Source organism: Acartia tonsa, chromosome 11, assembly GCF_053477335.1.
Source record: "Acartia tonsa isolate MP-2025a chromosome 11, ASM5347733v1, whole genome shotgun sequence".
In the NCBI taxonomy this organism is placed as follows: Eukaryota; Metazoa; Arthropoda; class Copepoda; order Calanoida; family Acartiidae; genus Acartia; species Acartia tonsa.
The window spans coordinates 39,763,028-39,786,815 of record NC_137270.1 but is presented as its reverse complement, the minus strand read 5'-3'; the positions used below and the strand labels follow the sequence as shown (position 1 = coordinate 39,786,815).

The 23,788-nt window shown below is 31.5% G+C and overlaps 1 protein-coding gene across 1 annotated transcript in view; it reads right to left on the bottom strand.

The window, feature by feature from the left end:
• LOC145332167 (uncharacterized) overlaps positions 1–23,788 on the bottom strand; it is a 130,236-nt gene that overhangs the window by 47,224 nt on the left and 59,224 nt on the right. Inside the window, exons 10-12 of the mRNA XM_080177118.1 lie at positions 5,621–5,685; positions 5,244–5,333; positions 3,262–3,357 (exon numbers count right to left, since the gene is read on the bottom strand). Coding sequence (XP_080033244.1) covers positions 3,262–3,357; positions 5,244–5,333; positions 5,621–5,685 — 251 coding nt within the window. The remainder of the gene's footprint in view (positions 1–3,261; positions 3,358–5,243; positions 5,334–5,620; positions 5,686–23,788) is intronic.

Here is a 23,788-nt window from a genome sequence, read left to right as displayed (position 1 = left end):
ATTAAAATAGATGTATTTCTCTCTTTCCCCAAAATGATAAAGATTTCAAATAATAGTAAGAATTAATCGATTTAAGGCTACTGTGCTCTCTGCTATTATTACTATTTCAACATTTAAAAATCATGTTATTTGTAATGAACACCTTCTAGGTTTTGAGCATTTTTCAGGGATACAAGGAGTTGGTCCTTTACAGCCTTGTAACTTTATAGACAGCCTTCCGCGGACTTTAAAATGAAAAATTATAACTTTCAGTTTAGCTGAGGAGCGGTTCTCATCTAGCGGATATTAATCGGTTTCGAAGTCATACTGGAATAAATCTATAATGATAACTTCAGATCTGGCATCATAAAATTCTGGCTTTAAGAGCAAAGGTCGTCCAAGCTTTTTTTTTGGGGGGGGGAGGGGCGAATCTCAAAAAACTGTAAAATTTAGGTTTGGATTTTTAACTGCCCCCCCCCCCCTTCTAAATAAATTCCATGAAAATTTATGTTGAATTAGAATTTAATAAACATATATCAGTTCAACCGTTTAAGATATCGTATAGGACATACACAAAATTGCGAATTTTTTTTGTTTTATTCAGATACCATCTGCATTCGTGAAATGTAAAAAAAAACATTAAAAAGCTCATAAGTTTAGGTTCAGAAATGTCGCTTTGACACCATCGCGGGTGGGGGTTATGTATGGGGAAAGGAATACGTGTTCGCTCAGTATCCAAAGTTTTATACTACGTTATCTCATAAAAACTTTGGGTACTCTGATTGAATTTTTATTGGTAAGTTCCAAAAAAGTTGTGTTTAAACGTTGCAACCGATAATTAAGAAGGGGTTTAGTTTATCTTATCTATCATCATTTGGGATATGTGCTAAATTAATTTATCGTCCTTTGTTTTATCCCTTAAGATCCTTGAGTATTCGAGGCTTTTTATGTTTGTGTAAAGTATACCTTAAATCTATTATTGTTAGAAAATTATCCAAAAATGTTAATAACCTTGGAATTAAGTGATGAAATAATGAACATTAGGCCTTAAGTAGAAATCAGCCTTTGGTTGCTAATATAATTTTGGTTGAAAAGAGATAAATGATTAATTCAAACATTCCTTTTGAACACTCTTTTTAAGATGGCAATTCTAATAAAGCCATAAAGGTATTTATAAGTCAATAAAAAAAAATTTTGAATTTGATCCAAACAGGTTTTACGCTATTTTTGAAGACGAAAACAGCCCTCAAAGAGTTAAGAGTCAATTGTGAAGAAACTTAAAAAGATATTTCAATCTTGCTACAATTTTGCGGATTTTTAAAGATCTTGAAACAGATTGCAAATGTTCACTTATTTAGGTCTATTTTTACCATAACAAAGATGTAATTTTGCAAGAGTTACGAATCTTTTTAAAATTATGTTACGTACATGAAACTCGCAAATAGATATTTCTAATTACTACACAGATCTATAGTATAGATGTATAAACAGATAACTACCTTCCCCCTTTTTAAAATGACCTTTTTCGTCTGCTAGCAAATTGTTTTCTGCTACTTGGCTGTGCAAATATTCCCGACCAAATTGGTTGATTTTCATTTTTGTAATTTGTAAATAAATTAATGTCTTTCAAATGTATTACAGACAGACGGAGAGTCTCAATATGAATTTTAGAGAAGCTTTGCAGCCGAAAATATCCACTTTTCTCCTAAAAATTATTATTGCAGTACTCTTATTGCACAAAATTGAGCACATTTTTAAAAGAAGGTTTTTTTCATAAAAGTTTGAACAAATTATTGGATTTTTGGTTGTTCCCTCTGTCCTCCATTTTTTTTGTTTTTCAGCTTACTTTTTTTGGTTTTCGGGGCTAATTATTATAAGGGTTTTAGTTGTTTCACCCCCCCCCCCCCCGAAAAACAGCTTTGAACCTTTCCAAGACCTAACAATGTTTGCAGAGCCAAAGGTTCAATGTTTTTGTTCTATCTAATTATATCACAAGATTATATTCCCAATTTTGCAACTTTTAAGAATGTTATTCTTGATTTTCGCCATCTGTTATATACAGGAAAAGGGGAATGGAAGATTTTACTACTATTAAAAACAACATTTGTTTAGAATTGAAGTGAGAATAAATAACCTTTCATTGTCCTTTCCCTTAATCCCTTTTTACAGGGAGGGATGGGACATTGTTGACTATTTATTACACTCTTCTCCAAAGTTTTATAATAACGTTTTCTTATTCGTTGGCTTACCAAATTTGGGAACTTTTACTGAGTTTTGATTGGTTGGTTCATTCAGTTGAGTTTCCAAATATTTCAACCATTAATTGAACTCTATAGAAGGGGTAATTTTATGTATCATCATTGGGGATGAACAACAATTTATGCACCATTGTCTTATCCTTTTAGATCCATGCTTTTTATCTACTAAAATCTTAAATAACTTTGCCTTCAGGGGAAAAACTAGTTCTAAAATTATCCCTTGAAAATAAGAAAAACCATTATATATTGACAGCACAGTACTATGCGTGCAGATACCTACATTATACTGTAATCTTTTGAAATTAATTGATCTAGGAACCATGCTTAAAATGCATTTTTCGACATATGTAAATTTCTTTGGGCTTCTCAATATCTTTTTCCTTCACACTTAAAGTGTGTTCTTAAATGCTTTGATTCCCTGCCTTCAGTATTACTGTTATTAATGTTAATTTTGCTTGTATTTTGACAAGCCTTTGTTCTTTAAAGCTTTTTTACAATTATGGTCAGTCCATCTATCGATTCAAAAAGATATTTTTATGTGTCAATTTAGGCATTTTAGAATCGTCTGGTTGATTTTAAACTAAGCATGATAATTCCTGTAAGAGTTAGATAAATTTTTAGAAAAATGATTCCTATGACAATTAGGTACACAGTTATAGTAAACATCTTTATACACATGACTTAAAATGTAAGTGTGTCAATAGAGTTTCCATCTATAAGTAAGTTTTTTGTTTTACTTTACATCTACTGCTATGGAATTTAAAACGCAGTTTATTTATATTTTTTTGTGTTTGTTTTTCTAATTTGTTAAGCTTTGCTTTAATGGATTTTTGTTATCTTTGTATAGAAGCGTATATTCAATTTACATATACTATAACATAAAGTGGTAATTTTTTTTTGTCTGAAGCTAAAGATCTTGGAAACTGTTTTTTAAACATTTAAACGTATTGGGCTAATTTTCTGAAATCTTCGCTCTTCCGCAGATGCTAGGGGCGAAGCTACTTGTAACTAATATAATACTTACCTTAAAAATAAAATCCCCCATTTCAGTGTGGGACGTAGTTGTTGACCCCTTCTTGAAACAATGAATATAATCTCGGGTCAAAATTACAAATCTCTCCTAAAATAAAAGTATAGTTATTTATCGCATCGTATTATAGACAGATAGAAAAATTAAATGATTGACATTATGTTTTTTCAATTTAATTTTCGTAGAAAATTGTCTATATTACTAACATACGATACATGATTTTTCAGAATGGCTGAGAACCGGTTCTAATCCAGAGGGTATTAATCGGTTTCGAAGCCATACGAGAAAACTTTTTGTTATTTTCTATTTTCCAGCTGTATTTTTATTTTTATTTCGACCCAACCTTACCTAAAGTGATATACAAATAAACGAAAAACTAACTATTCATTTTTAATATATTTTAAAGAAAGGAGGGGGGAGGGTATATCAGAGCTCAAGAGGGTACTTTTGTGATAGAAATGGATATATTAATACTTGGATCTTACACCAGATTTTCATGTTCTCTAATAAAGTAAAACACGCAGCGGGCTAAAATAACGATTCCCCTTGGGCCCTTTATCCCATCCCTTCCTTTTGAATAAACAAACTGACCAAAAAATTAGTTCCATGTCAGTGCGGAAGAGGGTACTTTGTGTAATAGCGTTCTTTGTTGTTTCGCTAATTAGGGTCATGATCAACCTTGTTTAATTTATATCAACATTTGCCCAGAAAATCATAATTTCACAGGGGCAAAAAAAATGCTATTGTGCTATCATTTCTGCATTATTAAATATCCACGTAAGTTTATATAGAATATCAAAGTCACAGTAGCGCATAATTAATAATTAATAATTAGATTTCTCGTATTCATTCGAATCCGGTGGACAGGAACCGGTTCTCATCCATACGAAAAAACTATGTCTAGCATCGTATTATATCCAGTTTTCTACGAATATAGAAATGTACAATCACAAGATTAAAACTAGTTTTTTTAGCCGGTGCCTTGGGCACCACGGGGCTAAAAAAACTAGTTTTAATCTTATAATTGTACATTCTATATCCGCGGAAAGCCGTTTATAATACGATACAAGAAATAACAATTGATATTAAAAACAATTTGTGTTATAGTAATAAGTTGCGGTTTTGATGATTTGATAATGGGATACAATTGGCGGAAGTGATAATACACTAAAATATGTTTAATTACCAATGACCAACACATTGAACTAATAATCCATATTGGTGAACAAGCACAATTATGTCTATAAGTAGCGTATCATAACAAAGCCATAACAAATTAATTTTCTTCAAAGAGCAGCAAAAAAAGGTAATAATAAATTTTCATCTACATGAAGCAAACTATATTTTAGATTTAAAAGAACAGTAAACTATATTACATAATTAATATAGAAAAATATGGATGAAACATTCAGAATATTGTTTTTATAAAACACTCTTTTAAATATTAGAATACTTTGTTTTCTTTCGCATCGTATTTTAGACAGCTTTCCGCGGTTAATAAAATGAAAATTATAAAATTTAAACCAGTTTTGTTAGACCTTGAGACTTTGCATATGATCAAGACTGTGTATAATATACTGTTGTCTGAGGAATCCTTTAGTAAGATACCGTCGAAATTAGTTATTAGCTAAACTAATAAAATATTAAATATACATAATTACTGGCTTAATAACGATCATTTAACATCTTGGAATAGTTTTTGGGCTTTGGGACATATATTTAATTTTATAGGGAGGGCAGGGGGTCATTAGAAGGGTGTGCATTCGATTCCATAATTGTAGGGATAGTTATTTATCGCATCGTATTATAGACAGATTTCGCGGATATCAAAATGAAAAATTATAAAATACACCCAGTTTTGTTAGTTTTCAAAGATTTTTTATTCAAAAATTTGAGGAAAATTGTCTGCAATACGATATTTTACATAATTTTTCGGTGAATTGGTTTGGAAGCAATAATAAAATTATAATTTTTACCTTCCAGCGGCTAAAAAGTTTATCCCGTTGTTGCCACAGAACTCCTTTCCTCACCGCGTGATTGGTGTCCGTCTCCAATTCACCCTCTCTCTGAAAAATAGATTCATACATATATGAATACATTTCTGTCTGTTTGTCTGTCTGAATAAATGGGGCATGAGCTATATGTAACTCTGCCCTACTGGCGGTACCCTGTCATGATTTTGTGTTCGATATTTGAAAGCAGTTGATAGCGTCAGAAATACCAACACAGCCAAGTCCCTATAAAAAGAACAGAAAGCAGACGAAAATGATCCCCATCTGGATTATTCATTTATACTTATACATTTTTTATATATAATGCATCTATCTCTTTTAATCTGTGTATATTGTCATACCTTTTGTGTTAAACTATTATCCTTCTCTTGTACTTGCTGTAATGGAACATCACGTCGCAGCAAACCTAAAATAAAAAATGCATACAAATCTGTATATTTAAGAGAATATTATATTATAATGATAACCAAAGTTTTACAACCAAGCTCTCTCATTAACTGGCTTACAACATTGGGTGCTTAATTAAGGCGTGATCGGCTGGGTCAAACTTTTCAATTAATAATTATAATATACAAAAGGGATAATATTATTCATCATCATTGGGGATGTACATCAATTTATCGTTCTTTGTCTGGTTTAGCTTTGGTCCAGGGCAGGTTTCAGGCTACTAAGATTTTGGTACGCCCCTACCCCCTTACTTCAAAGATAATATAAGAGATAGGTTAGGATATTAATTTTTTTCTTTTTTAAGAATAAAACTTCCTTTAAATATTTCTAAAACGTATCATCAATCATTATCATTTCTTTTTATCATAATAATAAAAAAAAACATGAAAAATATTACAAAAATTAATGTGCTGAATTTTTAAAGAAGCAAAAAAAGTCTGTGCTTAGAAAATCAAAAATAAATCTGAAACAATTAAGTTAAAAAAGAACAGTAAAATATAATGCAGTACAACAATAAAAAAATCTTGAATTTCCTATCTTTTCCTTACAATGACAGTGTGTGAAATCAAAGAAAACTACTTAGGGTGAAAAGCAATCATGAAAAATGTGCCATTTTCCTATCAAATTTCATTTGTGCATTCCCAAACCCCCCCCCCCCCCACCAACATGTAAAAATATTTTTTTTATTTTATTAATGTAAATTTTTGTACCTCGTTTTTAAAGTTAGAATTATTGGTAGAAAAGTTTGGACATGATAAGGTTTTGATAGTATCCCAAAGTTTTTAAGCTAGTGGGGGGGGGGGGGGTGAACCTGAGATCTTTTGTTTCAAACATATATACAAAAGGGGTGGGGGCTTATATAAATTTCTAAGGATTTTATTCCTCTAAAGTTTGAAATCAATTTTTCACAGATTTACTTTTTGTCGAGTCACATTGTTGACATGGATACAGAGATGTAACTTTGAAAGATACATTTATATTCTCCCAATAATTTCAATGTTAAGGATATAACACTTTTGCAAAATCCTTATTGCTTTAACTTTTACCAATATTCTTACAATTTAGTTTAGTTTATGGATATCGAACAGACTTGGATATTATGACAAGGTAAAAATTGTCATCAGTTTAGCTTCCTAACATGAAACTCGTTTATTGGTCAGTTAGTGCATCCAGTTGGAGGAAAGGGGGTGGAAGGAAGGAATCATTATTTTAGCCAATTGCAAGTTTTATTTTATTAGAGATAACATAAAAATCTGATGCAAGATCCATGTAATAATATATTCATTATGTAGCTATTATATCACTAAAAGTTCGTTAATTATGTTAATTATTTGTCAGTCATGAACACTTTTCATTACGTTCATTTTCGACATTAACCATTACATTGCATATTGACAGTTCCTTCAGAAATGTTCCTTTATTGAAAAAATTACAGCATGCTTGTATACAATAAAATACAATTATGTTTTATAAAAAGCAGTTATGTGCATTCCTATACAAATTCTCCTCCCTTAGTTTCCTATAATTTATAAGGTGGATTGGAGATCAATTTATCTTCTATTTCCCTATACCTTTATCCCTGGTTTGGCGCGGTTTTTCATTGATAAATTAGTTCTAGTGTTAACGAAAAATGAGCATATTCCTAAAGGAAAGAAGCTACTCTATAAGTTTTATTATGTCCAGGTACTAGGTACCAAAACATTATACAGTTTAACTGCAAAAAAGTAAATTTGATTTTAAAAATTATTTAGATAATCTTATAGTGTTGTAAGCAGAAACTTAAGTTTATAAAACAAATACTCATATAATATCAAAGGTGCTGAAAGTACCACAAGAGACCTCTAGGGGTACTTGAGAGAAGGGGGCACAGTGGGATTTTTGGTCATTTTTTAAATTTCCTCAATTTTGAGTTAAATGTCCCAGGGGCTAGTATTACCATTCAAAAGTTGCCATGCAACAGATTTTTTTATATACTACAAAATTAGGCAAAATACAGCCGTTTTGCTGAACGTGGTCAAAGGAATATTTTTAAAAAGTGAATTTTTTCATTAAAATCATCATACATTGCTTTTCCTACTATTTCCTAGAGTAAATTGGTGTAAAAATCTGATTAAATGATATGTAACAATATTTCATTGATATATACAGATGTTTCTACTTTAAAATGCAAAGAAAAATAAGAAAAGTTGTCATAAATCTGTAATTTAAAATCCAAGAACACCTAATATTGCATCTTAAAATAACATGTATTTTTTACGTTTAAAGGTATTTCTCACTTGGGGCTACGAGGTGCCAAAAGTTATTTAGGCCCTGATTAAATTCAAGTCTTCATAATTCATGATTAGTTCATAACTCTTGGCACCTCGTAGCCCCAAATGAGAAATCCAGCTTAGAAAATAGATACTGTGAAGTTGTATTAATACAAATTAAATACCATTATGAAGTCAAACTACTAAAAATTTATATAATTTAATAACACACATATTTAATCTTTAAAGGTTACCTTTCCGTTTTTAATAGCGAAGCTATTCTGTAAATGATACGTCTGTCTGTCGGTACATCTGTCCGTTAGAAACAGTATTAGGGAACGTGAATTTCTCGGCTGCTATTTAAAAGACTTTATTACCATACTAAGAAGCATCCAGATTATAATTTACTAAGTCCTTCAGTCTATCGGTAATGGTCTGACAACCAGTTGATTTATATTTGAACAAGGATGACAACATTTATAAAAGCAAAGCTCTGAAACGGGGTGACAGACAAACATTAACTCTTGTAGAGCGTGAATATGTAAAATATATATATAAATAAGTCTTGTCAAAATTTTTCATAAATTTGTTGCAAAAGTTCTTAAATATAAATTACTGTTTAAGGGTATACGGACATTGTTAGGAATTGATTATAGAGATGCTTCGCTTATAATATTGTACTTATAATATAAGGTAAAAATCAACATAAACGTATGGACATTATGGTTATGATTATAGGGTTGATACGCTTTACAGAACTAATACAGGAATCAATAGAAGAATTCTAACATGCCTAAGTTAACGAAAAAGCTAACGTTACGGACGCAGGGACGTACGGACTGACCCTAATTATAGAAAAGCTTCGCTGTAATTTTAGATAGACAGCTTTTTTTTTTGGGGGGGGGGGTAAAGATTTACCTCATTGATGGTAATCTACTCTATATAAAACTAACGTCTGCGCCCCTAGCATCTAGGGTATTCGCAGGGATATAGAAGGGCAGAAAAATAGCTTAAAACAATACCCAGGCTTATTTATAAAAATGAAATAGCCTAAAACCATCCTATAAGAAGCTTCCCTCCAAAGAAGAACCATATCGGTTCAGTGGTGAGTGAGATCCTTCGCTACACACAAAAAAAGCTTAGTACTTTATATTATAGGATATACTGAAAACATATATATAATGATTATTATGAAGTAGTTTTAGTAACAAAGGTGCTCAATTTTTATAAATGTGCGTATGTCTTCCTTTCTGTATTTCTGAAACATTTAAATTAAATTTGATTTCTAAGCCACTATTTTTTTTGTCTGTCCTTTAACTTTGTTTGAAATACTTAATTTATTTTGTTCTTTCCTTTCAATGGCCTTGGTTTCTAAATTTATAGTAGTCCCTAAATCCACTTTTATTTACTGTATTACTAAAATTTTCCATCCAACTATTAAAATTTGAAAATTGTAAGGATGACAACATCCATTAAAGCGAAGCTCTGAGACGGTGTGAAAAACGAACATTAACACTTATAGATTGTCATAAATAATCAGAGCATAAATGTATAAAAGTTGAACATAAATGTAAGTAAATTTGTTGAAAAACTTAATAATTACAGGATAGTTTTTAAGGACATACTTACATTTTTAGGACTTGATTATAGAGATGCTTTGCTTATAACATTGTACTTTGTTGTCCTAGAAATCAGTATTCCAAAAATGAGATCAATCTGATAATTATATCATATAAAAACTTGTTGTTAAAAACAGTTAAAAATTGCCATGTTAAAAGTGGACATTCTGGTTATTATTATAGAGTTGCTACACATTATAATTCGTGCGTAACTACTACAGGAATCACCATGCAAAATATGATAAGTTTGATAAGACAATTCTAACATGCTTATATTAACGAAAAAAGTTATCCGTTCCAAACAGATTGACAGACGTACGGACGGACCCTAATTATAGAAAAGCTTCACTTTTAAAAATGATTTTACAATATAATAAGGATGACAACATCCATAAGTAATAAAGCACCAAAAAACTTAGCATAAACAAAAAGGCAAATTGAGTTATAGAGCAGTTGTTTAACATAAAAAGAGAGAGATAATATGCAAAAACTCCTTTGAAGCATGACAGATAAACGGACAAGATAATGTATAGATTAGATGCACATATATTTTAGCTGTGAAAATTACATTTCCCCCATATAATTACGGACTGATATCATATGTTATATTTTTTTTAATGTTTAAAAAGTCATATTTGATAAGTAATAGCAGATAATGAAAAGAAAACGATCAACAAGGAAGTTAAAAAAAACTTTTGTAAAAGTAATACCACGATACATTAAAAAAAACTCTTAGATATCCTATAATATAAAGTGGTATGCTTTTTTTGTCCAAAGATTAAGATCTCAGTGAATACTGAACCGATTGGATTCTCTAAATTAATCCTGTGTTGGTTTTATGCTAATTTATTCTCAAATTTAAGACTTGGGATGGGTTTAGGCTATTTTTCTAGCGCTTCGCTGTCCCTTTTAATAAAAGCCTCTGGACTCCAGAAGAATAGAAGAATATATTTACTATAAACATCATTACTTAAAATCAGTATCGAATTGAGAATGCATATAAAATCTTGAAGAACATCACATTTTTTTCCTATTTTGTATGGTGTATGTTTGCAGGGCTCGGCAGCCTGTATACCTCAGGGAAACCATTTACAATTTTAAATATCAACTGAAAGTTCGAACCTGACCCAAGTATAACAATCCCTTTTATCAAAAATCTTTTAAAGCATCAAAATGGGTTTAAATTTACGGCTTAGTCACAGCTGATGCGCAGCTGCCGAGCCCTGTATACTATTTATTGATAACTTAGAATAATATATTATGTATATTAATCATATACACCTTAAAAACTCTCCAAAAGTTTTAATTGAGGTCTCAGTCGATGTTAAAATAATTTTTTTTTAATATGAATAATATCAGAAATTTCGAACTTTTAACTATATGAGTAGATTAGTTCTAGGGACATTTTTCTTATATAAAATCACAATAATATGTATATAATATGTTATATTACATAAGCTATAACCTGTATATGAAAGGTTTTAACTTTTTTTTTAGATAAAATAAGCTTTTGTTGGTATTTGTGACTCATAAAGTTAAAAAATCCCCAAAACATCCAAAAAACCCACTGTGGGGGGGGGGGATGTCGACCCTCTACTTTAAAATTTAGTTTTTAAAAGTTAAAGAACAAAAAGAGGAAGACATTTTTTATAGGTGTAATTTCTCTTAGGGGTTGGGGGTTAGTTGAAGGTACCCTCTCCTAAAAACGTTTCAATTTTTCCTAGAACTCTTAAGAAGAGTCTTCATTAAAACATACAGACACACACACTGACAGCCTGTTATCTTTAAAAATTATAACAAAAAACAAATTAGCAAATTATTACAAACTTAAGAATAACAACCTGACTTTTCATCTATTGTTATCTGTGTAATTATCAAACTTTTTGACCAATTAAGTATACCGTTTCCTAATTGTTTACTTTTTATTAAATGCAATTGAAGCTGCTTATGTTTCTTAAAAGCCACAAAACTGCTGAAAAAAATCATCAAACGTACAAGCTTGATATTTTTAGGCATCCTGAACATATTTTTGTTTAAATAAACTACAACGCCATGAAATCCTAATGTATAAAGTAGGTTTTAAGTCTAAAGCTTAAAGTTTTAGACTATTTCATTTATAAATTTGAGCATAGGAATGGTTATATGCAATTTTTCTTTCCCCTTCAAACCCATTGAAAACAGAGCCCCTAGATGATAGGGACGTAACCGCCAGTGTTGGTATATCATTTATTTTCGAAAAATATAAGTTTTTTTGCTTTTAGTAAATTTTGTTAAATTGGTAGAACATACTCTGTTGCATTACAGAATTAATTGTCAGATGTACATTAAGCTTACTAGCAAACAAATTGTTCTTACAATGAAACAAATTAAAAATCATACATTTGAACAATATTTTACTTCAATTTTTTGTTGAAGATTCTTCTGAATCATTGGCATCTACTTTTATATTTTTAATTCTTATGCTGTGCTTTGCTACTTATCAATCGTGTCAACCTTGTTTTACATCTGGATGAGATATCTAAAGAGTTGATAAAATATCAACAGACCAGATAATAGGGATTGTAGAATAGATTAGCTTATCCAGTATGGCTTCGAAACCGATTGATATCCGCTGGATTAGAACCGGTTCTAAGCATTACTGAAAAATCGAGTATTGTATAGTATTGAAGACAATTTTCTTTAGTACTAAAATATGAAATTAATCTTTTAACTTTTCATTTTTTATCTATTCTACAATTTTTGTAGGTTTATCTAGTGGCTGTAAGTAAAATAAGATGAAAATTGCATATCCCATGATTTGTGGGTCATTAGCTACCTTATTAGCCATCTCTAGCGACCTTATATTTAAACTTTAAACAATAGTTTTTCTTGTATTTTGTAGTATAATGTCAGCTTAATTGTATTAGTTTTGATATAAAAACCTTATATAAAAGTAAAAGGATCTTTGGCTGTTTGAACGAAAGAATCTTGCTAACCGCTGAAACGATATGGTTCTCCTTTACAATTTAGCTTCCCATAGGTTCTGTGAAGGTTTATAGCTATTTTTTTAGAGGTTTGTGGAATTTAACTTATTGTTATGAACCTAATAAGGGGTCGAATTTAACTCCCAAGTACCTTAAGTGCCTCTAAAAGCCTAGAGGGGCGTATGCTATAAAATTACGTCTATGTAGTGTATAACAAAACGAATCGAATGTTGAAAAATTAAAAAGCCTATTACAAATATGAATATTTTACACTAGAAACTTCATTTGAGGACATTTAAAAAATAAAATAACAAAAGTTGGTGTTTATAAAATCTTCGAAAAATATTGTTTGCTAGAATACTGGACTCTTCTTCCTAAGAATCATTAGATTTCTGCTAAATTATTTTTTAAAAATTTGTTTTTTTGTATGAAAATTGACACATCTTATATTCCTTGAATTCAACTCATTATTTCAATTTCATCCACTCTCTGTTATATACAGGTGGAGGGAGGGGGCAATAGTCTGTAAATTACGCTGGTACCCAAAGTTTTAAAACAATTTGACCTTATTTGTTGGTTCAACTGACGCGCAACCGTAAATAATTTAATGGCTTTCTAGATAATAAGGTCCCTTTTCTTTAAATTATATTTAGCCTGCTGTGCTACTTATGTATTTGTTCTTGTTTCATAAATTTAATGATAATTTGAAATATTAAAGACAAAGTAGTAATAAACTTAATGAGCAAAGAGACAGAGAAGCTTTAAACTGTCAAAAAAAAAACAAGGATGACAACATAAAGAAAGCAAAGCTTAACAAGTTGGATCTCCTAAAGATGTTTATCTGACTTTTATTGCTTTAACCCAATGTTATGCCTAGTCATCCCAAGAATCATAATTTAAAAATCACGTAAGAAAATTAAACGTATAGACTTTCTGTTTATTTATTATATATTTGCTAAGGTTTCTAACTTATGTTATATTATTACCAGAATCATTATGCAAAGTGAGCAATGAAAATGATAATTAAAAAAGACGTTATGGATGAACATACCGACCCAAACATGTAGACAAGCTTCGCTACTTAAAAAACTGCATTGATTAGATCCAAGAGGAGATTCGTGTTCAGATGCCTATCTTTAGGTCTTGGTGCAGCACATAACCTACTCTATGTAACTATACAGGGAATCAGGGGTAAGACAATGAAATTTAAAGTTGTTTCCAGCACTTTAAGGGAGCTGTAACCCTGTGGGTCCCTATCCATGTAGGTATCTATAACCTCTACATGACCCAATCTTACCTAAACAGTTTTTTTATGGTTCAATAATAGTTGTCGGGAAAACGCTCATCTATTTCCAGTTAAACAAGGATAACAACATCCCTGAAAGAGAGGCTCTAAAATGATAGAAAAGATGAACATTAACACTTGCTTATGAAATTTTTCTTTGTTGTTCTAGGAATCCGAATTAAAACAATTAGATCAATCAGATTATACGATTATAGAGTTGCTACGCTTTTGAAATAGTACCGATCTACTACAGGATTCATCATGCAAAGTTTGAAATCGATAGAACAATTCTAACATGTCTAAACCAATTAAAGTTACTGGCAGACTGACCATAATTATAGAAAAGCTACGCCTTTAAAAAAATAGCTGAACTTATTAATGTATATTAAAGTGCATTTAGAGAATGTGCAGTCCGTGTTAATCTATGGTGCAGTGCTCTTAGTATATCAACAATAAATAATATTAACAATGTTATAACTAAAATATACATAGTTTACATGGTAGATATAGGTTTTTAGAAAGAGTATAGGGATATGGAACGATAAGTCAATCGCTCATCAATTTAATGTTTGGATGAAAGAATTATTTACAGTCCATATTTCATTTTTCTGTCTCTATCCCTCTTTCTCTCTTTTCCCTCTTTCTATCTTTATCTCTCTTTCTTTCGCCCTATCTATTTATCTCCTTCTCTTTCTATCTCCCTCTCTCCCTTTCTCTCTCTCTCTCTCTCTCTCTCTCTCTCTCTCTCGAACACAGTAATAGTGTCTCACTGATTATGACGTAACAAAAAAAATTAGCCAATGAGAGGCCGTTATTGACCAATGGTAAAATTTATAGTGGCCTCTCATTGGCTAATTTGTTTTGTTACGTCATAATCAGTCAGACACTATTACTGTGTTCCTCTCTCTCTCTCTCTCTCTCTCTCTCTCTCTCTCTCTCTCTCTCTCTCTCTCTCTCTCTCTCTCTCTCTCTCTCTCTCTCTCTCTCTCTCTCTCTCTCTCTCTCTCTCTCTCTCTCTGTCTCTGTCTCTGTCTCTGTCTCTTTGTCTCTCTGTCTCTCTGTCTCTCTGTCTCTCTGTCTCTCTCTCTCTCTCTCGCTCTCTCTCTCTCTCTCTCTCTGTCTCTCTGTTTCTCTCTCTGTCTCTCTCTCTCTCTCTGTCTCCCTGTCTCTCTGTCTCTTTCTCTCTCTCTCTGTCTGTTTTTTGTTTTCTCTTTTTCTCTTTCTGTCTCCATCCCTCTATCTTTTTTCTTTCTCTCTCATTTTTGCCCACTCCGACCACTCTCATATGTCGACAAAAAAACATAAGAAACTTTATGTCAATCTAATACTCCTTGGTATAACAGGGAAGGAAAAGAAAACAATTTAAAAGCAACCTAGCTGGGTTTTTCTATTTTTCTAATTCTGACCCCCTAGAAAGAAAAGTAATGAATGCCTCAGGAAGTACAGGGATATTACAATGGAAGATAATTAAATCCTCCCCCAAAACTAACTTTAAAAAGAGTTAGTTTCTATATTTGGGGAAGAAAGAGTCGTAGATTTGTGTACTTTATAGTTAAGAGTGCATTATTAAACATTGGGATCTTGAGGGATAAAACAATGGACGATAAATTCATGTAAATTGTATATCCCCAATGATGGTTAACAAAATATTCACATAGTTGAAAACTTTAAACACTGCTAGTTTGTACTCACCAATCAAGAATAGTAAAAGCACGAATGTAAGTTATAAATCTTTTGGTACCAATATAATTTACATACCAATGTCCACTCCCTGCCTGATTTTACATAGTTTTTTTAAAAGGATGAAACAATATTATCTAGAAGTTGTGAAATAAAATAAAGAAAAACAATAAAATATAAAATACAATACAGTAAAAATAAAGAAAATTTCAAAGGTAACTATCAATAGTTTTAATATCTTGTGTTAATTTCCAAAAACATATTAGAAATGTATACTTTTGTCATAGACGTCCAAGGGTGAGGGTAAAGGGTTTTTAATCCACTCAAAATTTGAAACCTCTCATTTTACCCCCCTCAAAATTAAAAAAATACATTAAAATACCTCAGGAAACCTTTAAAACTCCTCATATTACAAACCTATAAAAAAAAAACCGCTTGGACGTCCCTGACAAATGTACAAATTGTACCACCCTTATTAGAATGCTATTTAGAATAAGGTCAAAACGTTCATTGAAATTCTTTAACGTGCTTTAAAAATATTAAACGTGCACTGGAAAAAAAAATTTAATTTAATAATTTTTTTTGCTATATGTAGATTTCTCCAGGGCCACCAAAGTAAATCTTACCTATCCCAAAGGTGGGGGTAAAGGTATGTTTAGCTCCCTAACACTTTAAAAACCCTCATTTAACCCCCCGTAAAATTTTAATAATACATACGTTTACAACCCTCAAACTTATGAAACACATCATTTTACCCCCCCCCCCCCCATAAAAGAAAAAGCTTGGATGTCCCTTATTCCTCTCTCCACTCTAAAAAAATTAAATTGCATGAAACTATTAGCTGCGCTGATAAAAATGTTTGGAAAGTTTTAATCAACAGTTGAAGAATCACTACTCAAAGTGTTTAGCCAACAAATGAGAGAACGTTTACATGGTTCTATGACAAACGCAGGAGTCCCAAACGTCGGAGTGGACACCTAACCTATTTTAGACCATCTTATAGGTTTTTTAAATGCCTAACCCCTGCGAGGGCTTTTTTGTTTATTCATATCTTAACCTAACCTAATCTGTATAGAAATACTTAATAAAATCAATATTTTAACACTACTGCGTTTGTCCACTCCGACGTTTGAAACTCCTGCGTTTTTCCTGGAACCTTTTACATTACCAATATCATTTACAATACAATTTAACTTTGGATAGATGATTTTTACAGAGCTAGGTAGTAAATAGTATTCTAGCAGAATTTACATCTATAGTGATTCATAATACTAGGGCGCGTCAGCCACGACTAAGCCTCAAATTTAAACCCGTTTGGAAGGTTCGAAAATTATTGTGAAAATTTGAATTGCCACATTTAGGTCAGTTTTAGACTTCCAGCTGATTTTAAAAATTGTAAATTGGTAAATGACGCGCTGCTGCCGAGCCCTGCATAATAAAGATAAATTTTGGTAGAAAATTTTACAAGGTAAATTTGGCAAAATTCACATTAAAACCGCCCAAAATTTTTTAAAATATTTTTGTAAATTTCTTTTTTTTTTGTTGTTGTTTGACAATCTTAACATATGTACAAGCAATGTATATTTTGAATATGGTTTCTATATTTTGACACACCCAACATTAGAAAGCTAATGGATATATTATTACTTGGATGTTGCACCAGATTTTATGTACTCTAATAAATTGATACTCGCAGCTGGCTAAAATAACGACACTCTCAATCCCAATCCCCCCTTCTACTTAACGAACGAACTGACTTATAAATGAGGTACATATTAGCAACCAAAATGACGACAAAGTTTACCCTGTCAATATATCCACGTATTATATATTCATTAGAAAGCTACAAACTACAACCAATGATGAATACGTTCTTTAGTAGCGCAGCAAAAACAAGAAAACATTTTAGGCAAAACTATTTTCCAAGTATGAGCAAGATGTAGTTTACTTGAAATTTTAATTGTTTAGAAGTCAACCCCCCAACCCACTCCCCTTACTGTCAATTTTAGTTTTTTATGAAAGAGAGTGTTGTTGTACCCACCCAAAAAATAGTTATAAACCTACCCAGGACCTATAAGAAGGAGAATGATATCGGTTCAGTGGTTATCGAAATCTTTCTGTAAAGACAGACACACTAAAGTACTAAAGCTTAAAAGGCATTAATCAAAAATAAATTATTAGACTTTAATTTGACTCAAAATTATAGGGTTTTTTACACTTAAATTTATAGTGTTGTTTTTAATTCTAGTTAATTGCTTTATTTATAAATCATTGGATTTAATAATACTGAATAAGATATTTTGGGTATATTCCCTGTCGTGGCAACGCCTCTTAAGAGACATTTCGTCGTATTTTTCACAGAAGCTTTTGATAGGTCATTTTAGGTTAGGTTAGGTGATTGCCCCGCAGGGGCTAGAAATAATGGAAAAGCAACTGTGAAAATACGACAAAACGCCCCTTAAGAGGAGTTGCCACGAAAGGAACTATACCCTATATTTTTAATCAGTTATTCTATAAACTTTTGAGCTGTTATTTCAACAATTATAACATAATCCGTTTGCTCTGTGAAAGAAATTGAGGAGAAAGGGTTGTAAATAATTTTGATTTATTCATGTTTTAAAAATCCAAAGTGTTTACATCTATATTAAAAGTTTGATCCAAAAATGAAATAGATTAAATGACCATAAACGGCTTCTTTTGTAGTAGTTTTACAGGAATTTAAATATAGGAGTATGGAAAAAAAAATTAATGTTCCTTTTTATTAAAAAGTATCAGATAATTGAAATTTGATTTTATTTTTAAAAAGAAAAATGGAAGAAAAAAAAAACATTTTGTTAGGGGGGGATGGGTTTCATTTTTTTCTTAGATCCTTAATACAAATTTTTATGATATTTAAGTCGATAATAAGTGCCAATTTCTAAAATATAATCCACAGAACGATATACTTACTATTTTATAAGTATACTAGCGGCTTCGCCCCTAGCCTCTAGGGGCTTTGCCCCAAGAGGTTTGATCAAACCGATTTTTCGTATTTTAGATTTAAAAGAAAAATAAAATATTTTTTTTTTTGGGGGGGGGCGGGGGTAGTCGACTTCACTATTTTAATTTTAGTTTTAAAAAGAAATTATTTTTTTAGGGGGGGGGATTTCATTTTTTGGGTGGGTTGGGGGTGTCCCACCCCCCAAGAAAATAGCTTAAAACCATCACATGACCAGTAGGTATAATCCCTGAAAAGTAGAGCCCAATCGGTTACTGAGATCTTAAGCTTCAGACGGACAGACAGACGGACAGACAGACAGACGGACAGACAGACAGACATCGTTCTACTTTGTATTATAAATTGTTGGAAAATATACAATAATATTCCATTTACCAATTCCTAAATCTCTGGTTTTATTTTTTAAGATTTCATTTCCTACTTTAAGATGGTTAGTTTCATAGGCGGCCATATTAATATATCTAAATCCTGTAATGTTTGTGTGAAAGAACGTTATTTTTTCTATTAAACTACAAATTCCTGGAATGGTTTGGGGTTATTTTTCTTCCTTCTTCTTCCCCCTCCGAATTCAGAGCCCCAGGCGCGCTAAGGTAATAACAATCCCTTCCCCCTGACCCCAATAGTAATTATGATAAAAAATAAGACTTCAGTAGATCAAAACTATTTGAAGAAAAGTTAAAGTTTCTTACTAACCAATGCCAGATTGTGTTCACTATTAAGATTGTATGTCAATATTGTGTCAAGGTTTGAAAAGAAATGGACAAAAAGGAAGGGGGGGGGGTTATATCCTGAAAATTCTCCCAAAAACGTTTTTGAATTGTGTTTTATGTTTGAAAATTTAATGAAGATTTTACCCAAAAAACTCATTTATAATGTTAAACAGGAAAAATCAGGGCAATTTTTATGCTTAAGTATTAAATATTTTCATTAAGGCATCAATCATTATTAACCAGTGTTTTCACTAAACAACAATTGAAAAGTTCAATAATCTATAGAAACTGATTTTAATTCTGTGAATGAATCTAGTCAAAGCTTTGGTAGGTTTTTAGTAGCGAAGATTTTCTTTTATTAACTTTGTCTCTCATTCTGTCCGTCAGTCTGTAAAGCTAGATCTCTGATTTTTTCTTCTCAACATTCCTATTTTAATGAGCCATATTTAAGTATATTAAATCCATACTACTTCAAAGCAGATTTTAGCCTCCTCTTATTTAAAGTAGTGCTAAATTACTTTTGAAAAATGAAGAAAATCTATGCTATTGAAAATGTTAATAGAAAACTATTGATGAATAAAACTACTTTAGTGAAATTGTGGTAAGACGGCAGCATACGGACATGCATTCTACAGAGTTGCTACGCAGCAGCTTATCAAATCAAGCCTTCAGCACTAATCCTATTATCACCATTTCACCCCTGCCCCTCCGGGGCCTTGCCGATACATCACAAGCAGCGGTCAAATTGGACATCTCTGATAGTGGGAGGAGCGTTGCCCCTCTACAACCCCAAGCCCCAGTTACCTGCCTTGCCGGGAGATGTCTACACCCCCTTGCCGCAGCCGGACCTTCCCCTTTCTCTGCCATCACCTGCCTACCCCAAGGAGGCAGCCTTCCCTCCTACCTTTGCGCCTGTGGACACAGCCCCCAGCTCAAAGGTACCCATCACCAGCTACCCCTCATCATCTATTATTATACTTCTATTTGCTATATAAACCTGTATATCTTTTGTAATGAATCAGTTCCAAATATATCCTTTAATCAGTAACTCCTTGCAGTTATTTATTGGTAGAATCTTTAAGGCTAGGGGCTCGTTTGAATCGAACTCGCTCAGTAGGGTTGAACTGCTTCACCCCTACCACAAAATATTTGTGGATACTAAACTACAAAATGGGGAAATCATGGATATTCAAGTAAATTTGAGCAAAATTATATTTATTTAAAACTATGTTATTATATACACTTGGAACACAATTAGAACACCTTATTGAGCTACAATGGTTTGAAATATCATTAAAAACAAAACCTAAAATTAACCTAAAATTGACCTAAAATGCCTAAAATGAAGATATCGTGAATCATTTAGTAACTTATTAAAAGTAGAGTCTTAGTTTTTAATTAACCAGCAGTTGCGCTTCTAGCTTTCAAGGGCTTTGTATGGAAGGTAAGAAAAATAGCATAAAACCATTCCAAGACTTTAATGTAAAAAATAAAACAGCCAAAAACCATCCCCAGACCTACGTGAAGTTTCCCTTAAAATGGAGAACTCAATCGGTTCAAAAGTAATCAAATTCTTAGGCTTCATACAAAAACCAAGACATTTGAATGAACAATTAACCCTTTCCTACCCTCTCAGGGCTTTGCACACACCTGATGAATCTCTGTGCACGCTATTGTAAATGTGTTTTGCTTAATTTAACCGAAACAAAACTGGCCATAAATATACGATTAAAACCATTTTGAAGGCCTGGTCAAAACCTGCTAAGGTTATTTACAATACAATATGATACAAGATTTTTCAGTATGGCTCGGTACCGGTTCTAATCCAGCGGATATTTATCGGTTTCGAAGCCATACTGGAAAAAAAATTTAAAAGCCCAAAAAACAGGAGTCTACTTTTAAGGAGGAAGATATATTTTTTCTGGAAATAATGAAAGGATAAAGATGGACGGACCTTTTTTTCACTCAACATTTTTCTGCCTACTTAATATTGAAGTGCATCGAAGAACATCTTTTTTAGCATGGCTGCATGGATTGATAACTTGAAGATATATGTCAATTCTATTTACTGCCATATAGGACAATGGATGATAAATTCATTCCCCCCCCCCCCTCCCTCCCCCAAATTACAGTGTATATATTTTCACCTTTGGTATATAAGAATAATTTTAGGTTATTGCTTAGAGAATGTCTTTTCTCGTATTCATTCGAATCCGGTGGTTAGTAACCGGTTCTCATCCATAAGAAAAAACTATGTCTAGCATCGTATTATATCCAGTTTTCTACGAATATAGAAATGTACAATCATAAGATTAAAACTAGTTTTTTTAGCCGGTGCCTTCGGCACCACGGGGCTAAAAAAACTAGTTTTAATCTTATATTTGTACATTCTATATCCGCGGAAAGCCGTTTATAATACGATACGAGAAATAACTATTCTAGTATTGCTTCGAAACTGATTAATATCCTTCTTAAAAATCATGTATAGCATCGTATCTCAGAAAATTCATACCAGTTTTGTTAGACCGGGCCTTCGACCTCCCACGGCTTGGTTTTAATCTTATAATTTTTTATTTTAATATCCGCGGAAAGTTGTCTATAATAATAACTGTAAAATAAACTATTTTTCCATTTTTTTTAGCTAGTTCTTATATCGGAATGTGTTTATAAAGTTTTAGGGGAAAGAATCAAATACAGTCCATTGTACCCTATCTCTCTCTTCTAGTTAATATATATATCATATATTAGATCCTAATGGCTACGATGACAGCAAAATTTGGCAATATAGCCTTAAATGTTTTGGCCATTAATTAATAGTTTATAATGGCAATTACTTACAGGTTTATATTGGGCCTTTTCAACCCCTCCATTTCATTGGTCAATTCTAGTAGTTGAATATTTGAATTTTTTTCTCAAGATATCTGAAATGGCTATAGATTAGCAGCACCACAAAAAAAATATTTGTAAAAAAATTCTTAGATTTTATTTAAAACACATTTAAAAATTATGTTTTTTTCTTTATCTAATATCTACTTTAAGTGTCTAAGTGCAATTTAAAGGCAAAAAGGGCACTAAATTATTTCAAAAGTTTTTAATATAAAAGTTCACTTTTAAAGTGAACTTAAATTCGTTTTAGAAGGCTGATTTTTATATTAAATTGTTCTATCGTATTATCTATTTATAAGCAAAAGTAACTGATAAACTGGATAATTTGAGAAGGGGAATTAAAAAACCTCAAATCAAATGAAAAGGAAACTACGGGGATAAATTAAGGCTATTTATATCCTAAAATGGTATATAAACGTCTTCATTTATTTTCTAAAGGCGTTTCTATATATTCATTTTAAAAGAAAAATCATTTTAGAATTTAATAGCTTTTTTAGAGGATTTTTGAGGAAATTTTTCGAAGGTCTTTTGATTAAAAATAAAAACCTTTAAAGCTTTATGGGACAATTGTTTTCAGAGGAACCATAGCTGTAATATAATATATTTTGATCAAACTTTGCAAAGGGAAAAAGAGTAATTTTTAGGGGTAAATCCCCCCCTTGAGCAGTTTAAGGGGGTACCCAATACAGTATGCAAGGTTTAAAACTATTTGGATTACTCTTTCACCGCATGTGCATAATATAGGGTTAATAATTAAATATTTTTGACCATCTAATATTTTCTTGCACTTTATGTTTGCATTAGATCCTGCCTCTAGCAACATATTCTTTTGTTGATTAACTAGTATCAATGATTTAACTAAAACTTTGCTATATGAAAATATTAATCTGTCATTATCACTATTTTTTTAATATTTTGACTAAAATAAATATTTGATGTTTACCTATTTGATTGATCTAATTGCTTTAAATAAAGATAGTAATAATGATTTTTATTTTCGTAGCTAAATAGGATCGAGAGAAGTAAAGTCAAGAATAGTAAAAGACGTACATACAAACAACGTTGCAAATGCAGCTTCGCTAAATTAAAACATGTTTTTATTATTTCAAGTTCTTTTTGATGGAGGCCTTACTTTGAAATAAATTTTAACATCTTTTTAATCTTATACAACATGGTTTGGTACATTTGTATGTCTTTAAAAAATGCTTAAATTTAACTTTTTAGCAATATGATATTTGCTAAAGTATGCTCTACTATTTTTCTGTATGAAAAGCTTAGACTTTCTTAATGACCAATCTTATTTATTGCTATAATGGCGGGGAGGGAGGGGACATTGGGCTGTTTATTACACTAGCCCCCAAAGTTCTATTATAACGTATATTCTTATTTGTGGCTTAATAACTTTGAGGACCTTATTAAATTTTGATTGGTTTGTTCAATAAATGAATGTCCAAACGTTTCAGCCACTAATTGTTATCTATAGAAGGGGTAATTTTGTGTATTATAATTGAGGATGTACATCAATTTATCGCTCATTGGTTTATCCTTGCTATGATAGACAAAGTTCAACATTCTATTGTGTTTTTTAATGACAAAAAATAGTTAAATTGGGTTATTTCTAGCTGGTTTGACAAAACACCCCCTTCTGGCTTGCGTATTTTTTTCCCTCACC